Source organism: Lutjanus erythropterus, chromosome 8 (assembly GCF_056507025.1).
Source record: "Lutjanus erythropterus isolate fLutEry1 chromosome 8, fLutEry1.hap2, whole genome shotgun sequence".
NCBI classification, from domain to species: Eukaryota; Metazoa; Chordata; class Actinopteri; order Lutjaniformes; family Lutjanidae; genus Lutjanus; species Lutjanus erythropterus.
In genome coordinates, this window is record NC_139324.1 from 39782118 (window position 1) to 39808649 (window position 26532).

Genomic DNA, 26532 nt, shown 5'->3' on the forward strand with positions numbered 1-26532 from the left:
ACAGAAAGAAATACTGATTTGCTGGGGAACAGGTTGCACTAGAGAAATTAAATATATATATATATATATATATATATATATTTAGGATTTTCATCACTGATAAAAAAAACTCATGCAGAAATGATGCGTAATATATGACAAATATATTCCTGAACAGGTCAAGGTCAAGTCCAAAAGTGGTTCTGGTCAGGACATGATGTGCATATAAACACAGTATGAACCTTATTATTTTCTCCATCATAAGTGGTACTCTTGGGCAATTAGAGAGGAAATCATATGCATGCAGTGAATTTCTCTTTCTATTCTGAGGCAATAACTACCAGGCAAAAAACCCCAATCAATTGGGAAACAAGAACCAGGTCGAAGGGTTGACTAAATAATCAAAACTATCATCTCTTAAGATTAGAGTATCTGTAAGCAGTACTCTTCTTATCTGAAATTTATAAGTTCGGAGGAAATAGATATAGCAAGCAAAAATGCCTTCAGGAGGTGGTGTGGGTGGAAGAGGGGATCAAAACTGTAACATCTGGAAAGCAAATATGTATTTTCTTTACAGTATCCCTAAACTTTCTTATGTTTTTTCTGTTACAAGTATTTGATTTCATGACTCAATCCAACACAACCACTCTGTTGTAGCTTAACAACAGTAAATTATATTTTTCATATCAGCATAATACTATGGGGACTGTCTGTCTGTGTGTCCTGTCAAGAGGTTCTCCACATAATGAGGAAGACTGTCAGTTTGAAACTGAGCCTGTCGTGAAACTGGAGGCCTTAGTTTGACATGTTTTGACATGACTTGACACGGCTGAAATAGCCACCTTATTTGTTCCAATTTAAACCATTTTCATTGCCACAAACTGGCCTGTCTGCTCTCAACAGATGTATTTTACATCTTCATATTAGTTCTAGACTTCCTAATGAGTTTTTACTTGTGATAAAACCCCATGGAATTCATTTTCATTACGGTATTTGCAACCAAAACTTAGACTGGTGTGTAGGATTTAGTGGCATCTAGTGGTGAGCTTGCAGATTGTGCACACCTTGCACCGCCCTCCTCCAAAAAGGGCAGCGGCGTGCGACCTTTATGATCAAAAGAACCATTTTTGACTAAAAATAGGCATTGGGCCACAAAATAGAAGAAGTTTGTGGAAATAGTAGGCATGGCAGGTCAGACAGGAACAAACATTAGCTCATAATGCTGATATCTGAGCTCCAGGAGCTGCATGACACGGCACTAGTCACATAAAATGAAAAAAAAAAAAAAAGCTCTGAAGTAGGGCTGCACAATCAATTGCAATAAAATCACAATATGGCCACGTGCAATATCCAAATCGCAGAACCAGAACCAAATCGCAATTTTTTGAAAAAGGACAAATGTTTTAGAAAACAGTATTATAATGAGTTACTGTAGAGCTGCAGAGATGACCTGCCCTAAAAATATTGTTCTCCAGCTCAAAGAAAATATGTTTGCTTGGTTCAGACCTCAATAAATATCACATCATCGTGAGTTTAATAGTTTTATTTTTTTAAATGAATATGCAAATTGATGTGATGTTTAAATTTTGTATGAAGTTGTTTTCTTAACACAAGGATACAAGGCGAATTATTTATCATTTACAACAAGGTTGAATACTAAGATTTTTATGTAGTTCCCTCTTGGATTGCTTGAATTTAATTGGTTAAAGAGATAAATAAAAATACAGAACAAACTAATTTATATAGAGGAATGCTGAGGATGAATTCAGTAGTCTGACAGAGATCTACATGTATCCAGGTGTATCTATGTTTTACTACTTTGTACTGACTTGCTTCCTGTTGATGCCTCTTGGCCAGGTCGTCATTTTAAATTAGAACTGTTTCCCAGTGGACTAAATTACATTATTCCATATCTGCCACATATGAAGATTTATAACTAGTTCAGGTGGAAGACCAACAAACAGTGCCTCTCTAATCCAATCTATAAGCACGTCTAACCCTCTCGTTTCGTCTCGGTTCTCATGACCCTCCCCCTAAAACCTCATCTTTTCCCTCTCTGCCTTTTCAGCAGGCAGCACAGCAGCTCAGCGGTCGGCACGGTGCGCCCACACAGGGTGATGATGAAACACCAAAGCTCATCGAGACATGCCTCCACCCTGAGCCTCGGCTCCAGGTTCCTAGCCACTTGATACGAATCACTAACCTAACGGACCCCCAGTGATACCCATGCAATCAACCCCCTCCCTCCCTCTGTACATGAGCCACGTTGTTCCTCAAACAAATGGCCAATCTGAATAAACTATCTTTTATACCAAACACATGATGTGGTCTTTGTTAGTGAATATACCAACAGATCCCCTAAATCAGTGATTCTCAACCTGTTTTGGCCTGTTTTTTGTATATGAATGAACATCACTGTAAATATGCCAGAAAAAGGCAAACAATTTCATGTAGTTTTCTTCCGTAGTCCAAATGACTGCAGTATTTGGACTGCATGTGGTGGACGTGACTGATTACTGCCCAGCGAGATGTGTTTTTGGGAAAGCAGGCCTGGTCCGCTACCAGAGAAAAGAAATCAAAGACTCACAACGAGACAAAACATTTTGAACGTTGAAGGGAAAAGCTGCTACAACTCACATCCAGCTACAAAAACAGCCAGACAGCTTTCAGTTAGAACTGCAGAGACGCCATGCTGTCTTGTGAGTGGCACTGGTGTAACCGACAGGTTTTCAAAACATCGCAGACCAGTGCATTGCAAGTATTTGCAAGAGTTTCAACTCATCTTGTGAATTTTTGATCTAAACGCACCAAACAACCCCCCCACAGGTATCATTAATACCTCCTGGGGGGTGCTGCCACCCCTGTTGAGGAACGATACCCTCACTCTTACAAACTGGACTTTGAATTCATGCTCTATCTTAACCTGACTGATCTAAGGAAAAGAAATTGTTACAGCAGGAATATATCATATTGGCTGAACTAGTAATTCCTGTTAAAGGCATAATACAACATTTTTCTAAAAATTAAAACAGAACAATGTAGACTCTGCATCTGCACAGACCATGCTCTCTGCCTGTGTTCGGGACACTAACAACCCTAAATGTCAGTATTTGACATCCTGGGAATTAGAGCTGAGCAATTAATTAAAAATGTATTTAAATCGCAATCTGGCTTTCTGCAATTTTCAATTTGCAGGAGGTGCAATATTTGTTTAAAGTAAAATATGAGTAAAAAAACTTTTGAATGAATGAATGTGTTGAGACAGAGATGTTGTGTCCTACACAACAGATTCTACAGACTTTAAAAAAAAACTGCAAAACCTGCAAAAAACCTGTAAAAAAAAAAAAGTCACATCACAGACATTTAAGATTGTTTTTAAATCCAAATAAGAATGTTGTCATCATATCACGATTGCAATGTCAAATTAAAGTCAAATTAATCTAAATTAGATATTTTTTCAAAATCGAGACTCAACAATCAACTATCTTTGTGGTGCATTTACAAACAGCTCGGACAAATCCAAATGATTCTACCTTTAAGTGTTGCAATGGTAAAAAAGAATAAACCTGACAGTACATTACCTTCACACTGGCCTGTCTTCTGGTTCCTCTTAAAGCCAGCTTTGCACTGGCATATAGCATTAGCATTTGTTTGGTTGCAAATCGCGTCCTCTCCACATGGATTTGTTTTCTTTCCACATACGTCTCCACTGGAAACTACAAATAAAGACAGGACTTTGATTACGCTTCAGTACTCTGCATCTTAGACACCTGCTGTGTTTTTCTTTTGATGTGCAGAAGCCAAGAGGGCATCACCGTCTTTCATATAGCATACAACACTGCTCAAACATGGGCATACATATATTATCATAAATAACAAAACACCGCATTCAAAATGAGAGGATTGCTGAGCTTCCTGATAACATCATTGTGACATTCGGTACTTTTCATCTCTTCCGGATGCTTCTTTGATCTGTTTGCATGAGTCAGCCGGTGCCGTACTCACAGGCCTTGCAGTCCTGCTCGTCCGAGCCGCCGTCGCCGCAGTCGCTGAAAAGGTCGCACTGCAGTTGGATTGGGATGCAGCGCTGGTTACTGCAGGTGAACTCTGTCTTCCCACAGGGCCGCGGTCTTCCGGCCACCACCTCTGCTTCAGTACACACAGCGTCAGTCAGAAAGACAACAAGAACTGATAATGTAGCTCATGCAGCACCAAATATTCGAGCGTGAACAGGCTGCTGTCAGTTTCAAAAGATATTGTTGTGGAAGATGAACGTTTTGAAATGTAATTGAGACACTTTTACTTCAGTGCATTTTGAAAATAAATGTGATGCCCTATTGTCTCGGATTACTTTGGTTACTTTCTACAAAACAGGTAATTTTGTAAACCTTTTCTTTCTGGACGAATTACTCAATTAATAATTATCAGTTATTTGTAGCTGTTGTCAAAATAAAGGATATAAACTATTACAGAGAAAGCTCAGTGTTAATTTTCAAGCTGAGTTACTTCTCATATTTTGTTTTCGAACAATCAATTTACTCCAAACTGTAAAGACTTTATCTTTTCTCACAAAATCTATGAAAAAGAATGAGTCATTCACACCAAGCACAACAGAAAGAAATAAAAGACCAAAACTAAGTGAAAGAGAGGTGGACGGAGGGGACGATAGGATTAAGGTGTGACTGGAAGGATGGATGGAGGTAAGGAGCATACAATGGTGAGAGGTAATGGAGTGAGGTGAGAGATGGATGGATGTACCAATGGAATCAGAGAGGAAGATGAATGGAGGACAGAAGGAATGAAAGAGTGAAAGATAAGAAGAAGAAGTGATCTGTCCCTTCCTCTCCTGTCTGCTCTGTGTGATCGTTCGAGAGGGCCGGCGGCGGTTATGCCTTCGGGCACATCAGAGAAAATAAAAGACAATTTTTGACACGAAAATCAATAGAAAGAAACAACAAAACATGTAAATGTTTAACAGTGCAGCCTGTAAATGTCTCATTTGCATGCAGTGGCAGAAACTTCACCCCCTGCCTTCCTTCTATAAACAAGCTCAAGGGTGATGATTTGCAGCAAATGTAGCTAAGTGTTGGTATAAAATGAAATGTTGAATCCAAAATCTGGGTGCATAATATATTTTTTCACTGTTCTCAAACTGTGCAGGATTGCGTGTTTCGTTCACCGTACAGAACACATAGAACACAAATGCCTCAGACTGCCAGTCTTCTTATCCATTAAAAATCAGGCCTAACTTCTGAGCCTGTGCAACTTTAAAGGGATAGTTCAGATTATTTAAAGTCAGGTTGTATGAGGTGCTTATTCAGAGTCCATGCCGGAGAAGCAGAGAGGAGCACCAGCACGGAAGCTAAACAATGCTGCTGGCCTATGACTGTTTGCTACACACCATCCTCCACACTCTCTCCCCCTTTCCTGTCTTCACTTCAGCCGTCCTGCTCTGATTCTGGACTGTTCTGAAAGCGACAATTTTTTCTACTTGAGAAAACTTTACGATGCAGCGGTCTGACTTTGACACACTGTGGATTTCTTTATGTGGCCCTCAGAAAACTGATAAAATTTTCTGCATAAATTGCAGAAATTTCAGGCAGAGCAGCCGAAGGACATCACAGGAAAGACCAGAAAATACTTTCTTCATGACATATAATGGAGTTTCACCAAAACAAGATAATAAAGTTGTGTTTTTGTGTGTAGTTCAGTGAGGCCCGGCCAAAGTCCTGCCCCTCAGCGGGCTTCCAGATTTTCACCAGTCAAAAGAAAGTGGACTTTTTGGGAGGGGGGCCTTAAAGAGACAGAGGCTAAAACAGCTCATTTCAGACAGAGGAGGAATTGAGGACCTGCAGAAATGACCAATACAAGATAAATAAAGATGCTTTTGAGCTGTGAATCAAGCAAAGCTACTCTAGTGGGATCCCCGAATGAACATGTAGAGCATACTGGGTCCCCTTTAACAGTTTAGAATAATAAGAATACGGTAAGAATAATTTTAAAATGCCCTACTACACATTTGTTAGTCATATCACTAGATCAGTCTCCCTTGCACTCATCTCAGTACCAGTTTATAAAAATATCTAGTGTCAGAGGTCGTTTTTTCACACATACACCAAACTCTGGAATAAAATCCCAGATTATATTAGAACAATAATCTCTGTTACACACTTTTAAACAGTCACATAAATGCTACCTGATGGAAAGACACACCTGCAGCCACTGATTCAACCTGAAATTTCTGTCCACTTCATTTCAGTGCTCTCCTCTCTGAATGTCCATGTTGTGGTTTGTCTTTTGGTTTTTGTTGACTGTCTCTGTATTGGATGTGATTTTGTCTTTTATTTGCTGCAGAACAGGAACCTGCTGTAAACAAGTTTTAACTGAGTCAGGCTTGTTTAATTGTAACTGATTTTAATATGTTAGTTTTAATCTTTTCTTTTATAATAAGAAAAAAAAAACATGTGACAGAAAAACACTCTTTCATTCAAAGGTTTAACTCATAGACGGGCAAAATGTGATGAGAGGTCATAAGTAAGCACTGCTGTATTTCAGGGCTAACATGCTAAAATGTTTGGGAACCACTGCTGAAGATGACAGTTTGGAGTTCACTCTGAAGTTTTGTTATGTCAGTTCCTGTCTTCACCAAAAAGTCTGCAACCAATGGTGGGCATGAGCTGCCAAGTTCTGTCCCAGAACCAATTAATGTTTTAAGCTTTTCTATGAGAACGAAACAAAATCTGCACCTCTGTGTGTCAAGGACAGGAGCATCATGGGAACATGGTTATCAAATAACAGAAGCAGGCTTCTGCTCTCTGTTCAATAAACTGACCATAACTTTCACTGTTTTTTTGCATACATTTTGCAGATTTTCTATCAGATCTGTACTGGTGCGTTCTGTGCTCACCACACTCTTCTTCGTCTGAGTTGTCGCCACAGTCGTCCACTTTGTTGCAGACTTGGTCTGAGCGCAGACACACGTGATCATTTCTGCACCGGAAAGGTCTCGTAGGAGGGCAGGGAAGTTTAGCTGAAGATGAAAAGACACAAGAAGCTAATAGATATGTCTTTAAAAAGAAAAAAACTGCTAGAAATCTTGAAATGACAGTGAAATATTCCCTCTTGGAAAATAGAAAAGTAGTGTCTTATAAAATATGCATTGATTATCTTCAAAGGAAAGGAGTCCTGGGAGTAACAATTTCAACCCACCACACATGTCTATGTCTTCATCGGAGTTATCGCCACAGTCGTCCTTGCCGTCACACACCCACGTGTGGAGTTTGCATAACGTGTTGTTGCAAATGAACTCATCAGCCCGGCAGAAGAAAGCCCCTGCAAAAGCAACGCAAAGTTCCCAAGATTTCTGAATTAAACTTTGAATTAGGTAGAGAGGGTTCAAGGTTGTAGAAGAGAGAGAGAAAAAAAAATGCTGACAAAATTGTAATGAAAGATCATTTTCCATAATCATCCAGACAGCACTGGATCATTTTCCTCCTCAAAAGCAAAGTCAGAATCTTTTTCTGTCTTTCACATGTCAGATTTCTCATCCCAAAAATCTCCTGCGTTTGCCTCATGTTGTCTCAACTTACCTTTTGTATATTATTCTGTTGTTCTGTCCCTTTAATATTAAATGCTTTGAATTAGTTTGCATGACTTATCTCTGTGATAATATCTGCAGGGTAAAGATTTGCGCCAGCATGAGATTTTTTATTTTATCTCCATCAAAACTCCAATATATCCAAAATATCAGTCATGAGAATCACAACACACACTCGTGCCTACCCTGGCTGCAGTTCTCCTCGTCACTGTGGTCCATACAGTCCAGCACGTCATCGCAGCGCCAACGCCGAGGGATGCAGTGAGCGCGGTTCAGACAAAGGAACTCGTCTTCTCTGCACTCCTTCACACAGCCAATCTGTCAGCAAAGAAACAACATCAATTACGAGCGTTGTCACTTTGAATGATGTTGCCAGGAAACTGAAACACTGTTTTAACCTGTGTTGATCCAAGACTCCAGCAGGAGGTGGACTCTGTGTTCAAACACAGTTAAAGTTCACAGAAAATGTTTCCCAGGTGTTGATGTCTTGACGTGAAGATGTTCAACATGTTATTATCAAATAAAAGCTGCTAAATTACATCTCCATTGTTCAATGTGCTCTTAATGTTAATTAAATGCACAGAGATCTTTCAGATTACGATGCAGTCTTCTACTCCTCTTCAGGAATGTCTTAAGTGACAGAAAACAACCGTAGATTCCTGACCATGTAGTGAACATCAGAAGCAGACAAAACCATCTGACTAAACAGGCCAGTTTAGGTTATCTTTTACCACCTAAACCCCTTTTTCTCTGGCCTGACTCGGTTTGACTCGTCACGTCAGTCCAGGACGGCAAGGATTTGCATTTGCGTTACAACAGGGCGACTCGCTTGAGGGTGTGTCTCATGACTGAAGATGAGCAGCTTAGCTTGAGTCAAGCAGATGTAAAATGCAAATAAACACTGAACTTCATGTAAATTCTTCACAATAAAAGTCCTGTGTTGTTGTGTTATTCAAAAGCTTTTATTGTGAAGCAGCCAAATCAAGGAAATTTGGTTTTCATCAGCAGTAACTTGACATGACAAGGTAATGTACTGCGATAGATTTTTGAGTTTTGAGCCCAACTTAAACTCTCTCAAGTTTTGAAATATATTTACTATTTATTTACTGTTACTATACAGCAGCTGGCCACAACAACAACACAGGAGAGAAACTAAACTTCCAACCACAGAGATGAGCTTCTGAGGAGCTGAGAGCTCAACACACAGTCACAGACACTTTTGGAGACGTTCTTTCTCTCTGCTCTCCTGCACACACACGAGCCGAGTATCACAACACTCGCTTGTTTGAGGGGGAGAACAGGAGGCTGTCACGGGTTGGCTGGGGTCAGCGAGATGTGACCACAGCCCGCTCGGAGGCCGGTCGGACTCACTTTGGCCCCACTCCAGAGTAGGGCACTACTGGGGCACGACTCAGCACAGTGGTAATGGAAATGCAAATCAGAGCTGCACGGTTTGACTTGGCCAAAAGTGCCCCATGAGACCTGGGACGAATCTCAGCAAATCTTCTGTAATTTACGGAGCCATTACAGGCTGGAACTCTTCACCAAATCATGTCATTAAAACAAACACTAAAGCAGCTTTTAGGAAAACATAAAGAGAGTGCTTAACACAAATAACTGCACGAACAAATCCTGCATGATTTAAGTTGTTTGTAGTGTGTAATAATTTGACAATGGACTTTTAAAGTAAGGTGTTGTTGCTGAAGTTGGACCGCAGGAAGACGAGCTGACATCATGGCGTTACCTAATGGGGATCCAAATAATTTGTAGGTCAGGACATCTGCATCACCACAATCATTCATTTAAAAGTTTTTTGACACACTTCAACAAATTTTGCACCTCCTGCAAATTGAAAATTGCAGAAAGCTATATTGTGATTTCAATATTTTTTGTGCAGTCCCAATATGTATATATGTATTTATTTTGTTTTATATTTTCACCCTATTAAATTCTGAATTTAATGAATCATCTGTGTTGTATTTTGTGTGTATTATGAAGACACTACAACTCATAATTTCATGATTTTACTATTGTATATAATGAATAAATGTCCTTGAATCCTTGATTTTGAGATGCAGCGTCTCACCATTGAACTACTGTACACCTTAAGGCTGCATTACTTAGAGAAATTTTTTTTTTTTTCAGTTGCTTGTTGTTTTGAACCGTGCTGCACTGACCTCATCTGAGCCGTCCAGACAGTTGTCGTGTCCATCACACCGCAGGCTGGCTGACACACACCCCCCGCTGGCACACACGTACTCGTTCACGGAACATGAAGGGACTACTGGAGAAGGGCAAAGCATATCAGTCAACAAGCTGCTTTCTCTCTGTTAGAAAAGACCTTTCAGCGTCTGTTTCTATAAATACGTGGGAAATTTGAGCTAATACTGAGTGGAAATGTTGCTCTTAGAGAGAAATGACTGGAAGCTGTCACTCCCAAGTACATTATGATGCTGTCCTGCAGGTCAAAGAGCTCATGCTGTGTGTGTGTACTACCTGCCGCTCAACAAAGTGCCTCACAGTACCTGGCCGGTAGTGAACAACACAGCTGGACGGCACAAATCAGCAGAACTGAGGCAGTTTTTACTCTTGAGGGATTCCTGAAATGGATTTTGTGTCAGCTGACATGGATAACTGATAATGACTTACTTCTAATGGCTGATACAAAGAAGATAACTGACTGTTCACATTTTGTAAAAGCTGTAGTTCATGCACACCTGAGGGTGAGAAAGGCAAGGGGTGGAAGTAACTGATTACAAATGCTTAAATTACTGTAACTAAGTAGTGTACTTTCTAAGCAGATTACTCAATCTTAAGTATGCATGGCACCATGTAATCCATTTAGTTACTTTTAAAATCATAACCGAGTACTGAGTACAATTTGAATTAATATCCAAACCTGCCATCTGCATTTCTGTGGCCAATCAGGTGATCTGATCGCAAACAGACTGATGAAAACAATAACACAACTCAACACTGCAGCAGCTCAGGTTTGGAGTGAGGATGTTAATGATTAGTCATTAATTAATCACTTGTTATCAATAATTTACCCAACTGTATGTATTCATGGATATTTAATCAATAGTCCTGAAATGGCAGTAATTGCAACTTGTATTTTTGTCTGGCTGGTTTGCTGAATAAGGAAATTAAACCTTTAAATGAGAATAAAAAAATGAAAATAATAAAGAAATAACAGAAAGGTGTTTTGTATCTAATCAATTATTAATGATTAATAAACTGATGACTTTATGGTATCAAGTGTGATATGACAGTCTGTAGGCTACACCGTGTTGTCTTTGAACCAGGGGTGTTCTCTCTCATTTTGATCAACTTTCGATTTAATATTAAAACTGTGGCATCCCAAATTAGAACAAAAACACAGAAGAACAGTTCCGGCTATTATACTGCAGCTTTTATAAAGCATTTTGTCAAAGAATTCAAATTAAATGCTTTGACATCATCAGCAAATCCCATATTATTATAGCTAATATTTATTATTATAATGTCATTATTGGAATAATGAATCATAATAGAAATTATTGGCCCAGATATTTATCGTGCATCCCTAAAAATGACCTCATATTGTGTTCCAGAACTTTTTATTTTCAAGGTACTTGGAAGAGAGATTCCTATAAATCACATTTTCACTCTCCTGGTTGCTTTTGTGCTGTACTGTATCTAATCTTATAATTTATCTAACCAGTTACTACTGAGTAGTTTTATAATAAGGTCACTGATAAAAAAAACATGATGGATTCATACTCATGGAATAACAACTTTCTTTTAAATACAAATTGTAACCTTGATAAGGAGGTATTTGGCTCTGACACTTTACAGTGACCTCAGTCGGGGTAACGGCAGTCTTTCACTGAATCACATTCAGTATTTCTCCCAGCTGTGGACAATGACCAGAAAAAGTCTTTTTCTTTCAATAGGATAATAATAATTACTGAATTGTATGAACTCTGGTCTAAAGAAAAAGAAAAAAAAAAAAATCCAGAGAAGCAGACAATCTTCTACACAGGAGTTGCTCAGAGGTGCAACTCAGCTGTTCTTCCTACGACACTTCTAAAAAAACTAAAGGTGATTTTTTTTTGCACCTGTTCCCTGGCAGTTTCTCTCATCTTCCCCCATCTTACAGTCTTCTTGGCCATCACATAACCACTTCAGCGAGATGCAGAGGTTGTTGTGACACCGAAACTGGTCGTCTGCACAGCGTTCCTCACAGCCTTTCTGTAATCCAATACAGTAAAAATGTAAGTATATGGTAGAAAGTCATTATCATAATAAGATTATTATCCATGCACGTTAGAGAAAAACACTTTAAATCTGTGATACATCATGATGACGATGATGGCCACTATTAATAACTACATTTAATAATCATCGTGTTCTATAATGCTGATTGAAAGATACATTTTTTACCCTGAAACTATTTGCCTAAACTGACCCAGAAAACAGACACTGGGGAGACACATAATAAAGGGTTAATTAGGGTTGCCCTGCTTTGCATAGAGACGGATTATATATAAAAATTGCTGTGCAAATGTTGAAAAGAGCAATAAATTAACAAGAATAATGAACCATAATAACAAGCCTTTGTCCTTGAATTATGCATTGCGCCGCGTCATTATCACTGATGGGGTATTGTTAGTATGAATCCTGCAAAAACCTCTTTACACCATGCAGCGCCAGATAAAAAAACATTTAAGTGAATTTCCTCACATATTACAAGAGTGTAAAATTACAATGGCAATTTGAAGCTTTATAAACTAAGATATTCAGGCATTTTATGAACAAAACAAGCAGTCTTTGTTTCACTGAAAGGCATGGGGGATTAGGGTTTTCAGAGGCAAATAAACACGAGGTGTTTCATGCACTAATGTACTTGAAGGTACAATAACTCATTGCAGCGGTATTCTCTGTCCAGCATTGTTCTGGAATGTAGAGACCATGACGAGGAGATTTGGATCAACACAATGAATTGTGCGGTGAATGGGATTATTTTCTTTGCAAGTGGCAATACCCCCGTCCAATTCAATCTCCCTTTCCAATTGGGATATCTAATGTGTGCTTGGGCTGCAAGCTCAGATACTAACACACATTTCAATTTCAGTCTAAATTACAGTGTAATAAGTATATACTGTAATTTAGTCTGTGTACACTGTAATTTGCAGCAGTTAACTACATCCATGTCCTTTGTATTGTCCCCAGAATATCCCATTTTATTGCAAAGCGACCTGTAATTTTTATAATAAGCACTTTTGACCACCTAGGTGCACGGTTATATAAAAAGAATGCTGCAACATGATTTCACACTGACAAAACGCAAAATGCCAGAAAAGGTAAGATGTCCACAGTGTCGGTGTTTGCTTTAAAAGCATCCTTCTTGTGGAGCTGTTTTGAAGTGTGCAGCATTTCATTCTTAATTTAGCATCTTATCTGTGCATATCTGTGCCTCATTAGTGGCACTCGTGTGGGTTTACCTTCCTCTTTGATTTACAAGAAAGCGGTACACATATCTAAAACACTGGCCTCATCTGAATTATCCAGGCAGTCGTAGTCTCCATCACAGCGGAATCTGGAGGAGATGCAGTCTCCGTTAGCGCAGGCAAAGTCCTTGTGGTTACAGGTGACTGGCTCTGAGTTGAGGAAAAATAAAACACAAAAGATACAAAATCACGCCAGACTGATTCTTTCTCCAGCATTTTACACAACAAACATACATCCCCAGATGCAGCTCTCGGCCAAATGTTCTGCGTTTAGAATCTCACGCTAATGCTTTGGCAAAAGCATCATTTCAGCTAATTAAGAGTCATTTTGTATTAGAAGTGGAGAAACTGGCAAAGCTGATCAAGATGTAAATACATTCATTGCAGCTCTCGCAGTGGGGAGGGGGCAACATCCTCTCTGAAGCCAAAAATCTTGTATCTGCCATTTAGTGCAAGTCTGTCCCTGAGGACAATATTAGGGCGCAGCTAAACAGCTGCATCAGATCCACTGTCTGGGCCCTCCCCTTGTTATCATGGACTGTTAGCTAACGCAGGGTGTGTGTTATGAGTTGTGCTGCAACAGAGACTCCCAGCAGGCATTGCAGCAAAATCTGATTTGCAGCTTCGCCACTGTCTGCTGGTCCACCTGCTTAATTCTCTGCCATCCAACACTTGACTGGCTTTTATTTGCATTTTAAGTGACATTAATAGGTATGGGAAATAAGCATCTAATAAATCACGTAAATGATGCACACACAGCAAAAAATACACAGAAGGCATGCACACACTCATATTCTGTACAGGTAAACACACACACACGCATGCGCAAGGACCAAGGCCGTGTCCAGACTTTTAACAACTGGGGGTGGCTGGGGTGGCTCAAGTGGGGCACTGACTTATGCAGGGGTGACATTCACACCAGTATGATTTATTTATTTATTTTCAAATTTAATTAAATTTATTTTTCCTAGACTGTTCCACCACAACCTGCCCTCCTGAGCTCTGATTGGCTGTGAGCTTGCCTGTAGAGTGGCACTTGGGAAAAGTTTACTGTACACAAACCTGAAATATTACACATGTATATGCACACCGCACATTCCATTGCACTATAATGTCAGAAAATAATCAAAATAAAGAAAAAACCTTGAATGAGAAGTGAGTCCAGACTTTTGACTGGTATTGTATACAGTATTTCTGTTTTATCTTATTTGTTTTGGATTCTATTTCCATTTTTTAAAACTTTTTTTGTTGTGAAGAGACAGATCAAAGTACAACAGAGAGGATTCTCATCAGTGAAGTGACATGATGACATAATGTCAAATAAAAATGAAATGAATCTGAATCTGAGAGTATTTCTTAAGGATGGAGATGTCATTCATCTATAAACTCAGAAGTCCATTCTGTTGGTATGGAAGAAAAGTGGAGAAAATAATAAACATTTCTTCAAACAAAAGTAAATAAATAAATTACTTAATAGAGCTTCCATTTTTGACATTTTTGGTACCCTGCTCAGAGAAAAAGTTCCATAGCATAAATGTATTTTTATTTTGTCTTTTACTACATTTCCTCTTGTTCTGATACGTTTTGTGCTGTCACCAGTAAAGGTACATCATATCTTATCTAAGTAAATTAACCTTGGAAAAAAATAAAATAAAAAAGGCCACAAACAAATGAAAACAACTCAAATCGAACTAAGGTCCCGCCTCTCAGTAAGGTAGCCAGTCAGATTTCATGGAGGGACAGTGCCCCTCCAGGTGCCCCCCTCTAGAAACACCCCTGACAAGGAGTTGGATGCAGAAAAATATAAAATGGGGGAGGTGGGTTACCAGCGTCATTGTATGAGTAAATAAAAGTTTTCTTCTAAAAGTGATGAATATCTGAAGAAGAGGGAATATGAGCGTTCTTGAAGAAACAACACAAATAATAAGAGGATGCTTTAAAGAGACAGCGGAGCCTGGTTGTCTCCATGGTGGGAAACACCTACAGAGTGTGTGTGTGTGTGTGTGTGTGTGTGGGAGAGACGGAGGCGGTAGAGGGGTTATGGTGGTGGGAGAGGCACTCAGGTGTCCAATTCTTCAGCGCCTAAGTGTGTGCGGAACGTCAGCAGTGTAAATAAACGAACAAACCGAGCTGACAGAAAGTGAAGGAGTCAGACACTCACTGCAGTTCTCCTCGTCTGAGTTGTCTCCACAGTCGTTCTGGCTGTCACACCTCCAGTGGTCGGGGATGCAGTTGTTATTCTCGCAGCGGAATTCATGAGGTCCGCAGGTCTTTTCATCTTTTTCATCAGGAGCAAACAAACACAAAGATGAAAATGGCTTCAAAGAGCATGAATATTAATAAGTGTGCTAGCTATCATATTTTCTGTGTGTAATCATGGTTTCCTCAGGGTTTCCCCGAGCAACTCTGACACAGAGTTCAAAACACAGTCTTCACTCCAGAGGCTAACACACCGTAAGATGAAATACCTGACTGTGCTACCAATCATCCTCAACAGAATTTGTGACAGGGACTTGCCAAGATTGAACTTTCTTCACGAAAACATCCAAGAGAATTTCAGAACACAACAAATGCTTAAGAACTAGATTTTTTGGCTTTGTTATAGACAAAACCTAAGCTGTGTTTTTGTGTTCTGACAATGACGTATAGATAATTTAAATGCCATCTCTTTCAGACAGTGACAGCAGCTTCTGCTCCTGATAACAACTCAACAATTATTTGTCTTCAATATTATTCATTTGATTATAGAAAGTATTATTTAAAATGCCAAAATGCCAAACTTGACATCCAGTAACAGATGTCTCTTTGTTGTTGAAAGAGACGTCTTTTTTACAACAAAGAGACATCTGTTACTGTGAATGATGTTTGGAATTTTAAACAGGGAAAGGTTTCCATCATTTTTAACATCTTTTTTCCTGCAGGAGGACATTGATCTGCACAGGCTGCACTCAAATATGTCCTCATGTGACGAGAACAGCACCCGAAATCTTCTGACTGCAAAACGTGAAGAGGAAATGGGAGGAAATATTCCAGAAATATTTTTTTAACATAGAAATGTTTAAGATAATGAGATCTAATCATCTACAAGGCTCAAAAATAGTTTTAAAACACTTTTAACAAATAGAGTGTTTGCACCAATGTCATGATTTGGTAAGCAACCTGGGGAGATACTGGGATATAAACAGCAGCATGGATTACTTGCTGCATGTTAGAGATGGGACTGATCCAATCCAATATCTGTATCAGGAGCAAATACTGACTTAATTTACTCACCAGACAATGGGCTACTCTCACCGATCCACGTACAGATCCAAAGAGTGAAAAGAAGTTGAATGAATATGATCTATGTAAGGTAAATAAACAATCAGTTCCATCCCCAATTATTGTCAATGATTGATTAAAAAGTTTAGGGTTGGGGGGCTCAAACTTTTATCGGCTTCCAAAAGGAGGCCGTGCCAGAAAATGCTTGGAAACTACTGTTCTAAAAATATTACAAACACTACTACTGGTCATCATCATCATCATATCATAACGATAATGATATTTATCATGTTCATAATTATAACCAAAATAATAATAATCATCATCATCAAGCTGACAGAGCTCTGGTGTCGGTATAGTATTGGTATCGGCTTGTATAAAAATTCAAATATCAGATCAGAACTAAAAAAGTGAATTGGTGCATCTTGACTGAATATTCAGTTTAAGTCGACTCCAGGATGTTAGAAACCACAGAACCCTTCAGGAGAACATGTAGAAGCTGCTAAAGGTCACAGAGAAGGACTGAGGACAGGAGAGTGATATTTTGAGAAACTTCAGATAATAGGTGATGCAGATCTGTACGAGCTGACTGCTCTGTCCAGGAATGACAGCCCCACAATTTTGCCTTCCTCTTCCTGCCCCAAACTACCTTGTTTTTTCACTGAATCCATACACAGCTAAGGATCTTCAATGTTACAAAGGTTTGGGAGTTTATGAGCACTGTGCTCAAAGTTCAAATTGTGTGAAGGTTTCCCTCCTCGACACGACCGAGAGTGATGGAGGAAAAGTGACAGTAAAGAGTTACTGTAATGCAGCAGTCAGATCGGACTACAGGATTTGTGAATCATATAAATAATGAATGTAGCTTAAGGCAGTGTTAAAGTTAGTTTAGCCATTTGTATATCAGGCAGACATGATGTATAGTGTGTGTGAAGACCATCTAATAATCAGCTAGTACAACCTTTTATATAAAACTGCTGATCTGTCATATAAACAATTAAAACATCTCTCTTTAACCAGTTTATTAAAGTCAGTGGATGAGTGTGTTCATATTACAGACTTGTATTATTTGGTTGACCAAAATTGACCATTTTGAGCAACATGTGGGCTTTCAGATATTTTCCAGTAACTGGAAAATGAACTCTTCCTGTGAAGAAGATAAATGTGTGTCATGGTTGTCAGCGCTTGCACTTCAGAGCAAGAAGGTCATGAGTTTGGATGCAGTCTGTCTGTGTGGGGGTTGTATGTTCTTCCTGTGCCAGCGTGGACTTGCTCCAGTTTCTCCCCACCATCAAAAATATATCTGTATAGTAGGTTAATTCTCCAGCCACTGCCCGTGACCAAGCTGCTGGATTACAAGTGGAGTTGGTCCCTGGGTGCTGCACAGCGGCTTTCCACTGCTACCAGAAGAATGAAAGAATGATTTGACTGTATAATTGTACACTTTATGACCACAATAAAGCTGGCCTTTACCTTTTAAATGTGGAAACTTGAAATCAGGAACTGTGGCGATGCACTGTTTACCTTCAGTCCCGCCAACATGGCCGACCTCAGGATTAATGATGCGACGCGAAAACACTCGATAAGCTCAAAGTAAATATGGCTGCAAGACTTGAGTCAGAACTCAGGTAATGCTCTGCACTCAAAATGTCAAGCCTGATAATCAGACTGAAAAATTCAGAGATGAGGGCAATTGAGATTCAGAGGTCTGGATCCAAACTACTAAATGTCACCCACAAAGTGCAATAAAGGGCATTTTTTACGCTGTTTATTTAGTGTATTTCCTCTCTGAACTGACTCTGCTTGGAGTTTTTGTGTGTGTGACAGGATGAATTTCAGTCTTAAAACTAAATCGGGCATTTCAGTGTTAAATCTTAATGGCCGGATTTAGAATTATCCAAAATATCTGCATTTGTTTCAAAAAGGAACAGATGCTTTGATATTTGCTCCAGCAATATTTCCTCAGAGTGGCTTTTCAAAGTCAAACCGAGAGCTTCCTTTTAAAAAGTCATTTCAGCGCAGACATCATCAGGGATAATGGCCAAGGTAACGCTGTTATCAGTTAGGGAAGAGATGCGTCAAAAGAGGAGGGTAGCACATTCTGCCTGGATCTCTTTCCAACATGACAGCAGGAGGAGAGAATCAGGAGGGAAAGCTAAGTGCAGCAGCGGAACACACGAGGCAGCAATTCATTAGGAAGCAGCTCAGTCACTTACAGCATATAAAAGATGTGACACCAAGAAAAAAAAGGCAATATTTCCCTGCCAAGTCAGAGCTCATTACGGTGCTAACAAGCAAAACTTCCTTTAACAGTCTGAGGTAATTCAAAGTGAAAATAAAATAGCTATAAAGCAGCTTTGGCTCTTTCGTGTCCTCTGGAGTGGTGGGAAGTTTTTTAGGTGATGAAGATGCTGACAAACACTGCAGATAATACAGTCTGAGGGGCCGAAGTAAAACATCAGTAAACTACACAGAGAGGGATAAACATTTACTCAATATTACATCAGGGCCTTCTCAAGTTAATTGACTTTAAAGCAGCAGCAAAACATCCACGTGAAACCAATCTGAGATTACAAAGGAATCTGATGAGAGGAGGTGAGAGGCCTCAAACATCAAAGCATGAATTTCCTTTTATTAACAATTAAATTGCAAGTCCCATATACTTACTAAAATCTTATTATAAGATTATTGCAACACGTATTTGATTGATTTGTCTCACGCCTGTGCATGCATGCTCACGTTTGTTTTATAGGTGACACTAATATAACCCTGTATAAACCTCCCCGGACATCAATAGACCCCTTTTCTGTTGGCAAACGTGTTAGCTGATACAAGATAGCAAGTTTTGTTGGCTTGTTTCTTAGCAATGACTGAAGACAATCCAGGTTTTTCTGAATATGAGCGGTCAGTCACTCTGCAGGACCGCGAGTGTTACTTGAAAAAGTTTGCATTAACAACAAACAATGAAACAGGATGACGGCTCCCCATAAGTGAAGCCAAAGCATCTTGTTTGCCCCCTGGTGGCCTATTTGATGATATACAAACAGGTTCCTATGCCATGATTGACAGCTGAACTCTGCTCGCGATTGAGTCAGCTGGCGATAAAGGCAGGAGTGATGATACAACGGCTCCGACACTGGTCACTGCTGCACAGACTCTGGCTCTAAATGACATCACTGGCACAAGATGGCAGCACCCATATCTGGGATAGTCTGGCATCAGTTTTGTACAGAGGGAGGAAGTGGAGACGTGTCGTCCATCTTTATTAACCATCGTTGGTCCAAACTGTCTCAGTGGATGGACGATCTTTCTACAATAAGTTGGGGAATTTGATGAATAGATCAATAATTGGCTGATTCCATCATCAATGGATTCCATCCACTGGGTTTTTTTGGGGGGCGATTTTTGTCATTTTATTTCGCTAATTTAAGTTTGTCCACATGTAACGCAATGAATTTATTTCGACCAAACCAGAGTTGGTGACTGTTATAACAGTGGAGAGACTGGACAAGGACCAAGCTTAGGGTGAGTTTGATTTTGTTTCTCTCTGTTGAGTTTAAATGAAGTTTTACTGAAAAACTTGTCTTGGTTTGGTAAAAGCTAGAAACCTTAATTCAGATGGTGATCTTTTTCTCCTTAATGAGGAAATGTCCTTTCTTGACATTTTGTGAGCTTATTTTGTTAATTGTGTTGCATCTCACGCACATATTCCACCTTTTGTCTTATCTCGTTTAACCATAGTTGTCTTTGTACATTTATTTATCTATATTTTAACTGGAAGGGCAGCTGATATGTGACGAAACCTCAATTCAGAGCCATTATTACTTTGATTCTGGCACTCGATAACACAGAAATACTATTTTAAATATTAATTTAATATTAATTTTAGCTTCATTATGTGGACTACTACTGCTTTTCTTTCATTTAGCCTCCAGCTAACATTGTGATGTTTTTCCACAAAGGGTCTATAGGGCTCCAACTAATGACTATTTTCATGATCCAATAATTTTCACAATTAATTGTTCAGTCTATTAAGTTTCCAAAGACCCAAAATGACGTCTTCAAATTTTTGTCCAACTCAAAGAAAAGCAGCAGATCGACACTTTTAAGAGGCTAGAACCAGCACATGTTTTGCTTGAAAAATGACTGAAATGATTCTCTGATTTCAGTTTCTCAGATCTGAATATTTTGTGGTTTCTTTTTCTGGCATTTTATGGACCAAAAAACTCACTGATTCATAGAAAAAATAATTTACAGATTAATCGATGATGAAAATAATTGCTACTTGCAGCCCCAGTTCTGTATATTTCAGACATTTCAGGGCAAACGGGACACTAGATGCTGCGCACATCTCAACATTTTTCATGTTGAGACTGGTGACAACAGAACAGGGAGTTTTACAGTGGCAGTACCAAAAGTGGAGTGTGAGTAAAATGAGAACCCAAACATGAGACAGAAAAGCAGCCTGGCTCACTTTGATTTATGGATAATCTCTGTTTTCACACCAGATGTCTTTTTAAAGACAGACAGCTCATCAAGATGAATGATCAGTACTGAGGAGACTGACCAACTTGAATAAAAAGAGAGAAGGACGGGGTTAAAAGCAAAAAAAAAAAATACATGACTCAAAAGTGGCCAATTTATGACTAAAGCATTACTGCACAGGCTTGGTGGCTATATTTTTGTATATTGTCACATTTACTGCCTTTAAATGATCACCCAATCAGTCATCTTTCATTCATCTGTGGCCTTGGATATGTGTTGCTGCTTTTTTTTTCCTCTTTTAATTTGCATTTAGCCTGCAGCATTTCACTTTTCTCTGCTTGTTTCCAGCATGACTCAGTTTGCACAAATCCTCTCACATAAGTTGTAAGATTTGTGTCCGACTCCAAAAGAGAGGACTTAGAAAGAGCTGCTCTTTTTTAGTCAGTGAAGAGTTATAGTTAGTGTAAAGTTGTATAGAGGCATTTGTGCACAGCACAGTTTGACTGCTTATCAACTGCAGCCTGAATTTCAACTCTACAATGCTGCCACAGAAACAACAACTATAAAAGCTGCATTTTATGCTTTTCTCCAGGTTTATTATTCACTCTACATTTTAAAACAAAACTTTAAACCTCTTAATTTTTTTTAAAAGCTTGATGGAAGTATAAATATTACAAACAATAATGATAATCAGAACTCCAGGAAGAATCCTGGACTGTTTGGTTTCAGATATTCCAATATTTATATTTTATTGGGTTTGAGCAAAACATTAAGAGACAGAAGGAGTTGAGATAAATAAGAGAGTATCATCTTTCATAACTCATGATGTATTTGATGTCTGAAAACGTCAGAGGGAATAGTGATTTCATCTCTCTTATTTCATTTGGAACAGGACGGTGAAATTGGTCCAGTGGCTTATTTCCAAGGTCATACCTGACCCAGAATCTTGTCAGTTGAATCAAATTTGACTGTAATATGAAGATTCAACAGTTCACTCCAGTTTTCATCCAGGTGAGCACCACACTAAACTCTGATATCAGTCTACATGAGTGTGTTTTATCAGTTAGGACTTTTCTTCCTTCCTTATTGAGTGTCCGCTCTCCTGCTCATTGTTGAGATATGAAATCCCAGCGCACTGTCGAGCATCATGCTCTGTGGTGCGCTGGACTGGCTGCGGTGACTAACAGCACATCACTGCTGCTCTGTTCCTGTCAAACTTCTCTGCCTCCATCTCAATTACTAGGATCAGTTAAATGTAGAAACTAAATCTCACTGTAGGATTGGAAATCTGACAATAAAGTTAACTTTTACCTTTACTTTTACTTGTCAACTACTTGTTTCACATCCTCTGGTTGACTACCAGTGCATGTTGTTACATAGATTTGTTTTAATAAGTGTGTGAGTTAATATAAGAGCTGTGTCCACATAGCGTTTTATTTTTGGCAGAAAGGCGCTGCAGAGTGCTGGGAGCTCTGGATGAAGCATTTGCTCCTGTGACTGCCTATGTTGCACAGTCTAGGATGGTTTTTGTGATCTATTTGCATGAACTTGTGTTTTTTTACTGTGAGCACCAACTGAAGATGTGCTGCCTTGGTTTGACTCAGCACATCAGTTCAGAGCTAAGCTAAAAAACTAAAAAGCTAAAAAACACTGGTTAACCAAATGTTACTTCTTATATATTCTTCACAATAAGGGTCCCCTAATATTTTATTGAAAATCTTCTATAGTGAAGCAGCAAAATGAGGAAGTGCTGGGTCTTCACCAACAGCAACACGACTCCATTAAGCTGAAAGTGACATGAAACAGTTAAATAAAGCAGACATCTGAAAGTAGAAACAGTGACACAGGAGAGAAACTAAACCTCAAGCCACAGAGATTCACTCACAGGCCTACAAGAGGCTACTAAACTACTGAGAGCTGAACACACAGACACTTTTAAAAATGTCTTTCCCTCTGGGCTCCAGCACACACATGAGTTGAGTCTCAGCTCGCCGGTGCACTTCAGAAAAAACACAGGAAAGGGCTCCATTTTCTTTGTCACCAGGGAGACGAGTCCCCATCTAATATATGATTAGTTGCCTGGGAAAAAAAGGGACATGACGACAACAGCGCCTTTCTAAAAGTTCAGAGCTTTTCAACTTGAAACGCTCGAAGCGGCCTCAGACGCTCCCTCCTCACTGGGAACAATTGAAAAAAAGGACACTGGTGCTCAGAAAAAAACTCTATGTGGACAAGGGCCTTAAAAATATATTTATGATTCCTCACTGAAATGTTCTCCCTGTGCATTTTTACAAGCTTCTGTATGTTTTATCCTGTTGTAATACACACTGACAAATAAACAGACAAAATAAATGGCTGCTCGACTGTTCGACTCCGACTGATGATCCGTATCTTCAACTTTCAGGGTCCAGCCCTTCTTATTCTTATGCAGTAAAAAGTTACAGAGCTCTGCGTTATTGTGGACAGGGCTGGAAGGGTTAATAATAATATATTCTTATACAATAACTAATTACCTGTTATTTAGTCAAATTTAGTTAGTGATTAATCGTAATTAAAGTATCGCAATATTAAACTAATGTAACTTGATTACTTTCCATAACTTTTGGATTACCTCAATATATTATAAAATATGGTGAAATAGTTCAGCCTAATGCAGTGTTTTTTAGGGCTTCAGCTAACAATTATTTTCATTGATTAAGCAGTTGATTATTTTCTCAATTAACTGATTAGTTGTTTGGTCCATGAAATGTCAGAAAGTGGTGAAAATGTTGCAGATGACGTCCTCAAATGTCTTGCTTTGTTCACACTACAGTCAGAGAGGAGTAAAGAAACCAGAAGAAGCTGAAATCAGAGAATTGGCACAGTTTTAATTTAAAAAAAAAATAGATGCAGATGAATTTAACAGTGGATTAGTAATAGATTTAATTATTTTAGCTCGGAGTGTTTTATGTTTATGTTGCTTGGTTTATTAGTTTGTCCAGATGTTCCTTCCTTTGTTGTGTGCAATTTATTGATTGATTGATTATAAGACAAAAAATGTCTGATTGGTCTTTTTTATCTGTGACTGGAATGGAATATAGTTACCTTTGTTTGTATCCAGATTACATAATCCCACGACATGTAACATTACTCCTCAGTCCTGAGAGTGGAGTTGTCTTGTCTCTTTTCAGGGACATGTCCATCAAATATAATCCAAGCAGAAGTTCCCAAGATCTTTTACCCCTGAAGTAATAATGTGTTTGACCTAAACTCAAACCTGTGATATTGAGAGGAAAAGAAAGTTGCGCATGTGTGTGTTTGTGTGTGTCTGAACTCGGTATTCAAACACTGACAGCTGTTAAAAATGCCAGGCAAACTCTGATCATGATGCTGAGCTCTTCTTTGATGAAGGGGACAGCTGTCCTTCATGGCGTTCTCCCTCAGCACAATGAGACAGGCGGTGAGAACAAGTAGAAGGACTGAGTCAGACCCGAGTGAAGCCAAGTGTAAAATTAATTCAGATTAAATCAGATTCTTCCCACTTTAACTGAAAAATAAGTGAAGTGCTGTGATTTATGGTTAAGTGGGTTTCCGCAACTCACCGCAATTAGCCTCATCTGACCCGTCGGCGCAGTCGGGGTCCTCATCACAAACCCAGAGTTTGGAGATGCAGTGCATGGAGGCCTTGCACTGGAACTGGTCTGGGGAGCAGGTGCTCTCAGCTGTAGGCAGAGAGACAGCTAGTGTGTGCAAAAGAGGTAATCCACATCATTATCCTTGCAGAAGTTTGGAATTTAGAAAAAAGCTGTCTTATCAGAGTAATCATAAACCCCACAGTGCTGTACGAGCCGGCGAGGAAGCCATTAATTTCTCCAGAACACTTACACATTTACCTCACATACATTCTCAGTGTTTTATTATAACAGGGTTGCAGTAGCTGCTTGTTATAAAACCTCATATTGTTTCAGATAGCATTTTAATTTCAGCGGTGCAGTGCTCATTACAAAAGTGCATTCAAAACCACATCCAATCATTGTACGAGTCTAAGAAGGGGTGAAGTAATTAGCTTCACTTTAATTAAAGCATTTTTTTTTTAAGTTTCGCTTTCTCCTCGTTACTTTCTGGCACCCCCCCCCCAACCCCTCTGCTCTCATCCCTCTTGCAATCACATGCAAGACAAATGCAGCAGTCTGAAAGGACTTGAATGGGGTGTGATATTCTGATGAGTTACATCATGGCAGAGAAAATCTGTTCTTATCCTCTGTGTGATTCAATAGCTAATCCCCTTTCACAAGAACAGGCCATAACAAGGGCTGCCTTTGGAATACTTAATGAGGACAGTGTAATGTTAAAGGGTAATTTCACTGTTTTTCAACCTGGACCCTATTTTTAAAGTGACTAATGGGGGACAACAGTTTTTGAAATTATAATGTAATTCTTATGGGAGAGCCGTCAAAAGTAGATCCACTAAAGGTTCTTAGATTGTCTAAATGTCTGAAAACAGTTTGGAAAGGATCCATACAGAGACAGAGACATTTGTTTATCACCCTTACCAAAGCCACCAGACTCCTTTTTTACAAAAACAGTAATTTTATTTTATTATCATTTCATTCAAACCTGAAAGAAACAAAATGAAACTTGGCTTGTCTTTGCACTGCAACAACAACCACCAAGTCTGGTTTGGTTGAAATAAACCCTTAACTGAGGGAGGATATGTGATGTTCAATCTTATCTTATATTTTTTATCTGTGTTTATTTATATTGACATTATGTGATGTTGTCTTATTATCTATTTAATTTTATTCTTATTGATTAGACGTCCCTTCATCCTTAGCCCTTTATTTTCTTTATTCTTATTGTCTTGTTTCTATTCTATGTCTGCTTGTCTTCCTGTTCTGTCTTATTTTTATTATGTTTTAGTGGCTACTTTAATTTTAGATTCTGTCTTGCTTCTGTTTGGCCTCATTATTTTGGCCTTGTCACATTGCCTCCTGGGTATCCTGCTCTTTTGCTTTGTCTGTCAAAGCACTTTGTAAACTCTGTTTTTAAAAGCTGCTTTATGAATAAAGTTATTCTTATTATTATTCATTCACAGACTTTGATGTGAAAATATTCTGTCATTTCTCACTGTTTCTCCTCCTCCTCGCTCCTCACCCTATATTTTCATATCTAATGTGGTGAATTAAGGTTTTATTTTAACCAAACCACCAGAGCTGGCAGGTGTTGGACCAAGGAAAAGAAGAACTAAGATGTTTCAGGTGAGTTTTATTTCATTTCTGTCTTGTCTGAATGAAGTGTGCTTTGCGATGATAAAATTACTGTTGGAGTTTGGTGGCTGTGGCAGAGCAACGAAACAGCTGGTTCTGGTTAAACAAAAAAGATCTTACTCTTTAACAACAAGATCTGTCTCTGTAGGGATCCTTTCCATAATGGCTGTCAGACATTTAGAATAACAATCTGACTCTGTAAGTGGCAAAACAAGCACTTTTAGCAGATGTACTTTGAATGCAAAATGGCAAAAGATTACATTATAGCCTGTTTTGTGGCTGACAGTTGCAGCGTCTCGCTCACTACGGCACCGATTTCACACAAAAATTAGGGTTGAAAAATACCAAACTTACCCTTTAATGTTGTCATAATGTCTGTCCAAGTACACAAATAAACAAACCATGTCAAAAATATTATTTAAAAAAAAACAACAAAAAAAAAAACCCCAAAAAACCCAAAATGGTGACTCTG

The 26532-nt window shown here is 38.9% G+C and overlaps 1 protein-coding gene across 1 annotated transcript in view; it reads right to left on the minus strand.

Moving 5' to 3' along the window:
* lrp1bb (low density lipoprotein receptor-related protein 1Bb) overlaps window positions 1-26532 on the minus strand; it is a 322619-nt gene that overhangs the window by 39302 nt on the left and 256785 nt on the right. The window contains exons 65-74 of the mRNA XM_084723927.1: window positions 24396-24515; window positions 15230-15346; window positions 13112-13218; window positions 11677-11809; window positions 9754-9860; window positions 7762-7894; window positions 7189-7311; window positions 6887-7009; window positions 3985-4128; window positions 3561-3695 (exon numbers count right to left, since the gene is read on the minus strand). Coding sequence (XP_084580053.1) covers window positions 3561-3695; window positions 3985-4128; window positions 6887-7009; window positions 7189-7311; window positions 7762-7894; window positions 9754-9860; window positions 11677-11809; window positions 13112-13218; window positions 15230-15346; window positions 24396-24515 — 1242 coding nt within the window. The remainder of the gene's footprint in view (window positions 1-3560; window positions 3696-3984; window positions 4129-6886; window positions 7010-7188; window positions 7312-7761; window positions 7895-9753; window positions 9861-11676; window positions 11810-13111; window positions 13219-15229; window positions 15347-24395; window positions 24516-26532) is intronic.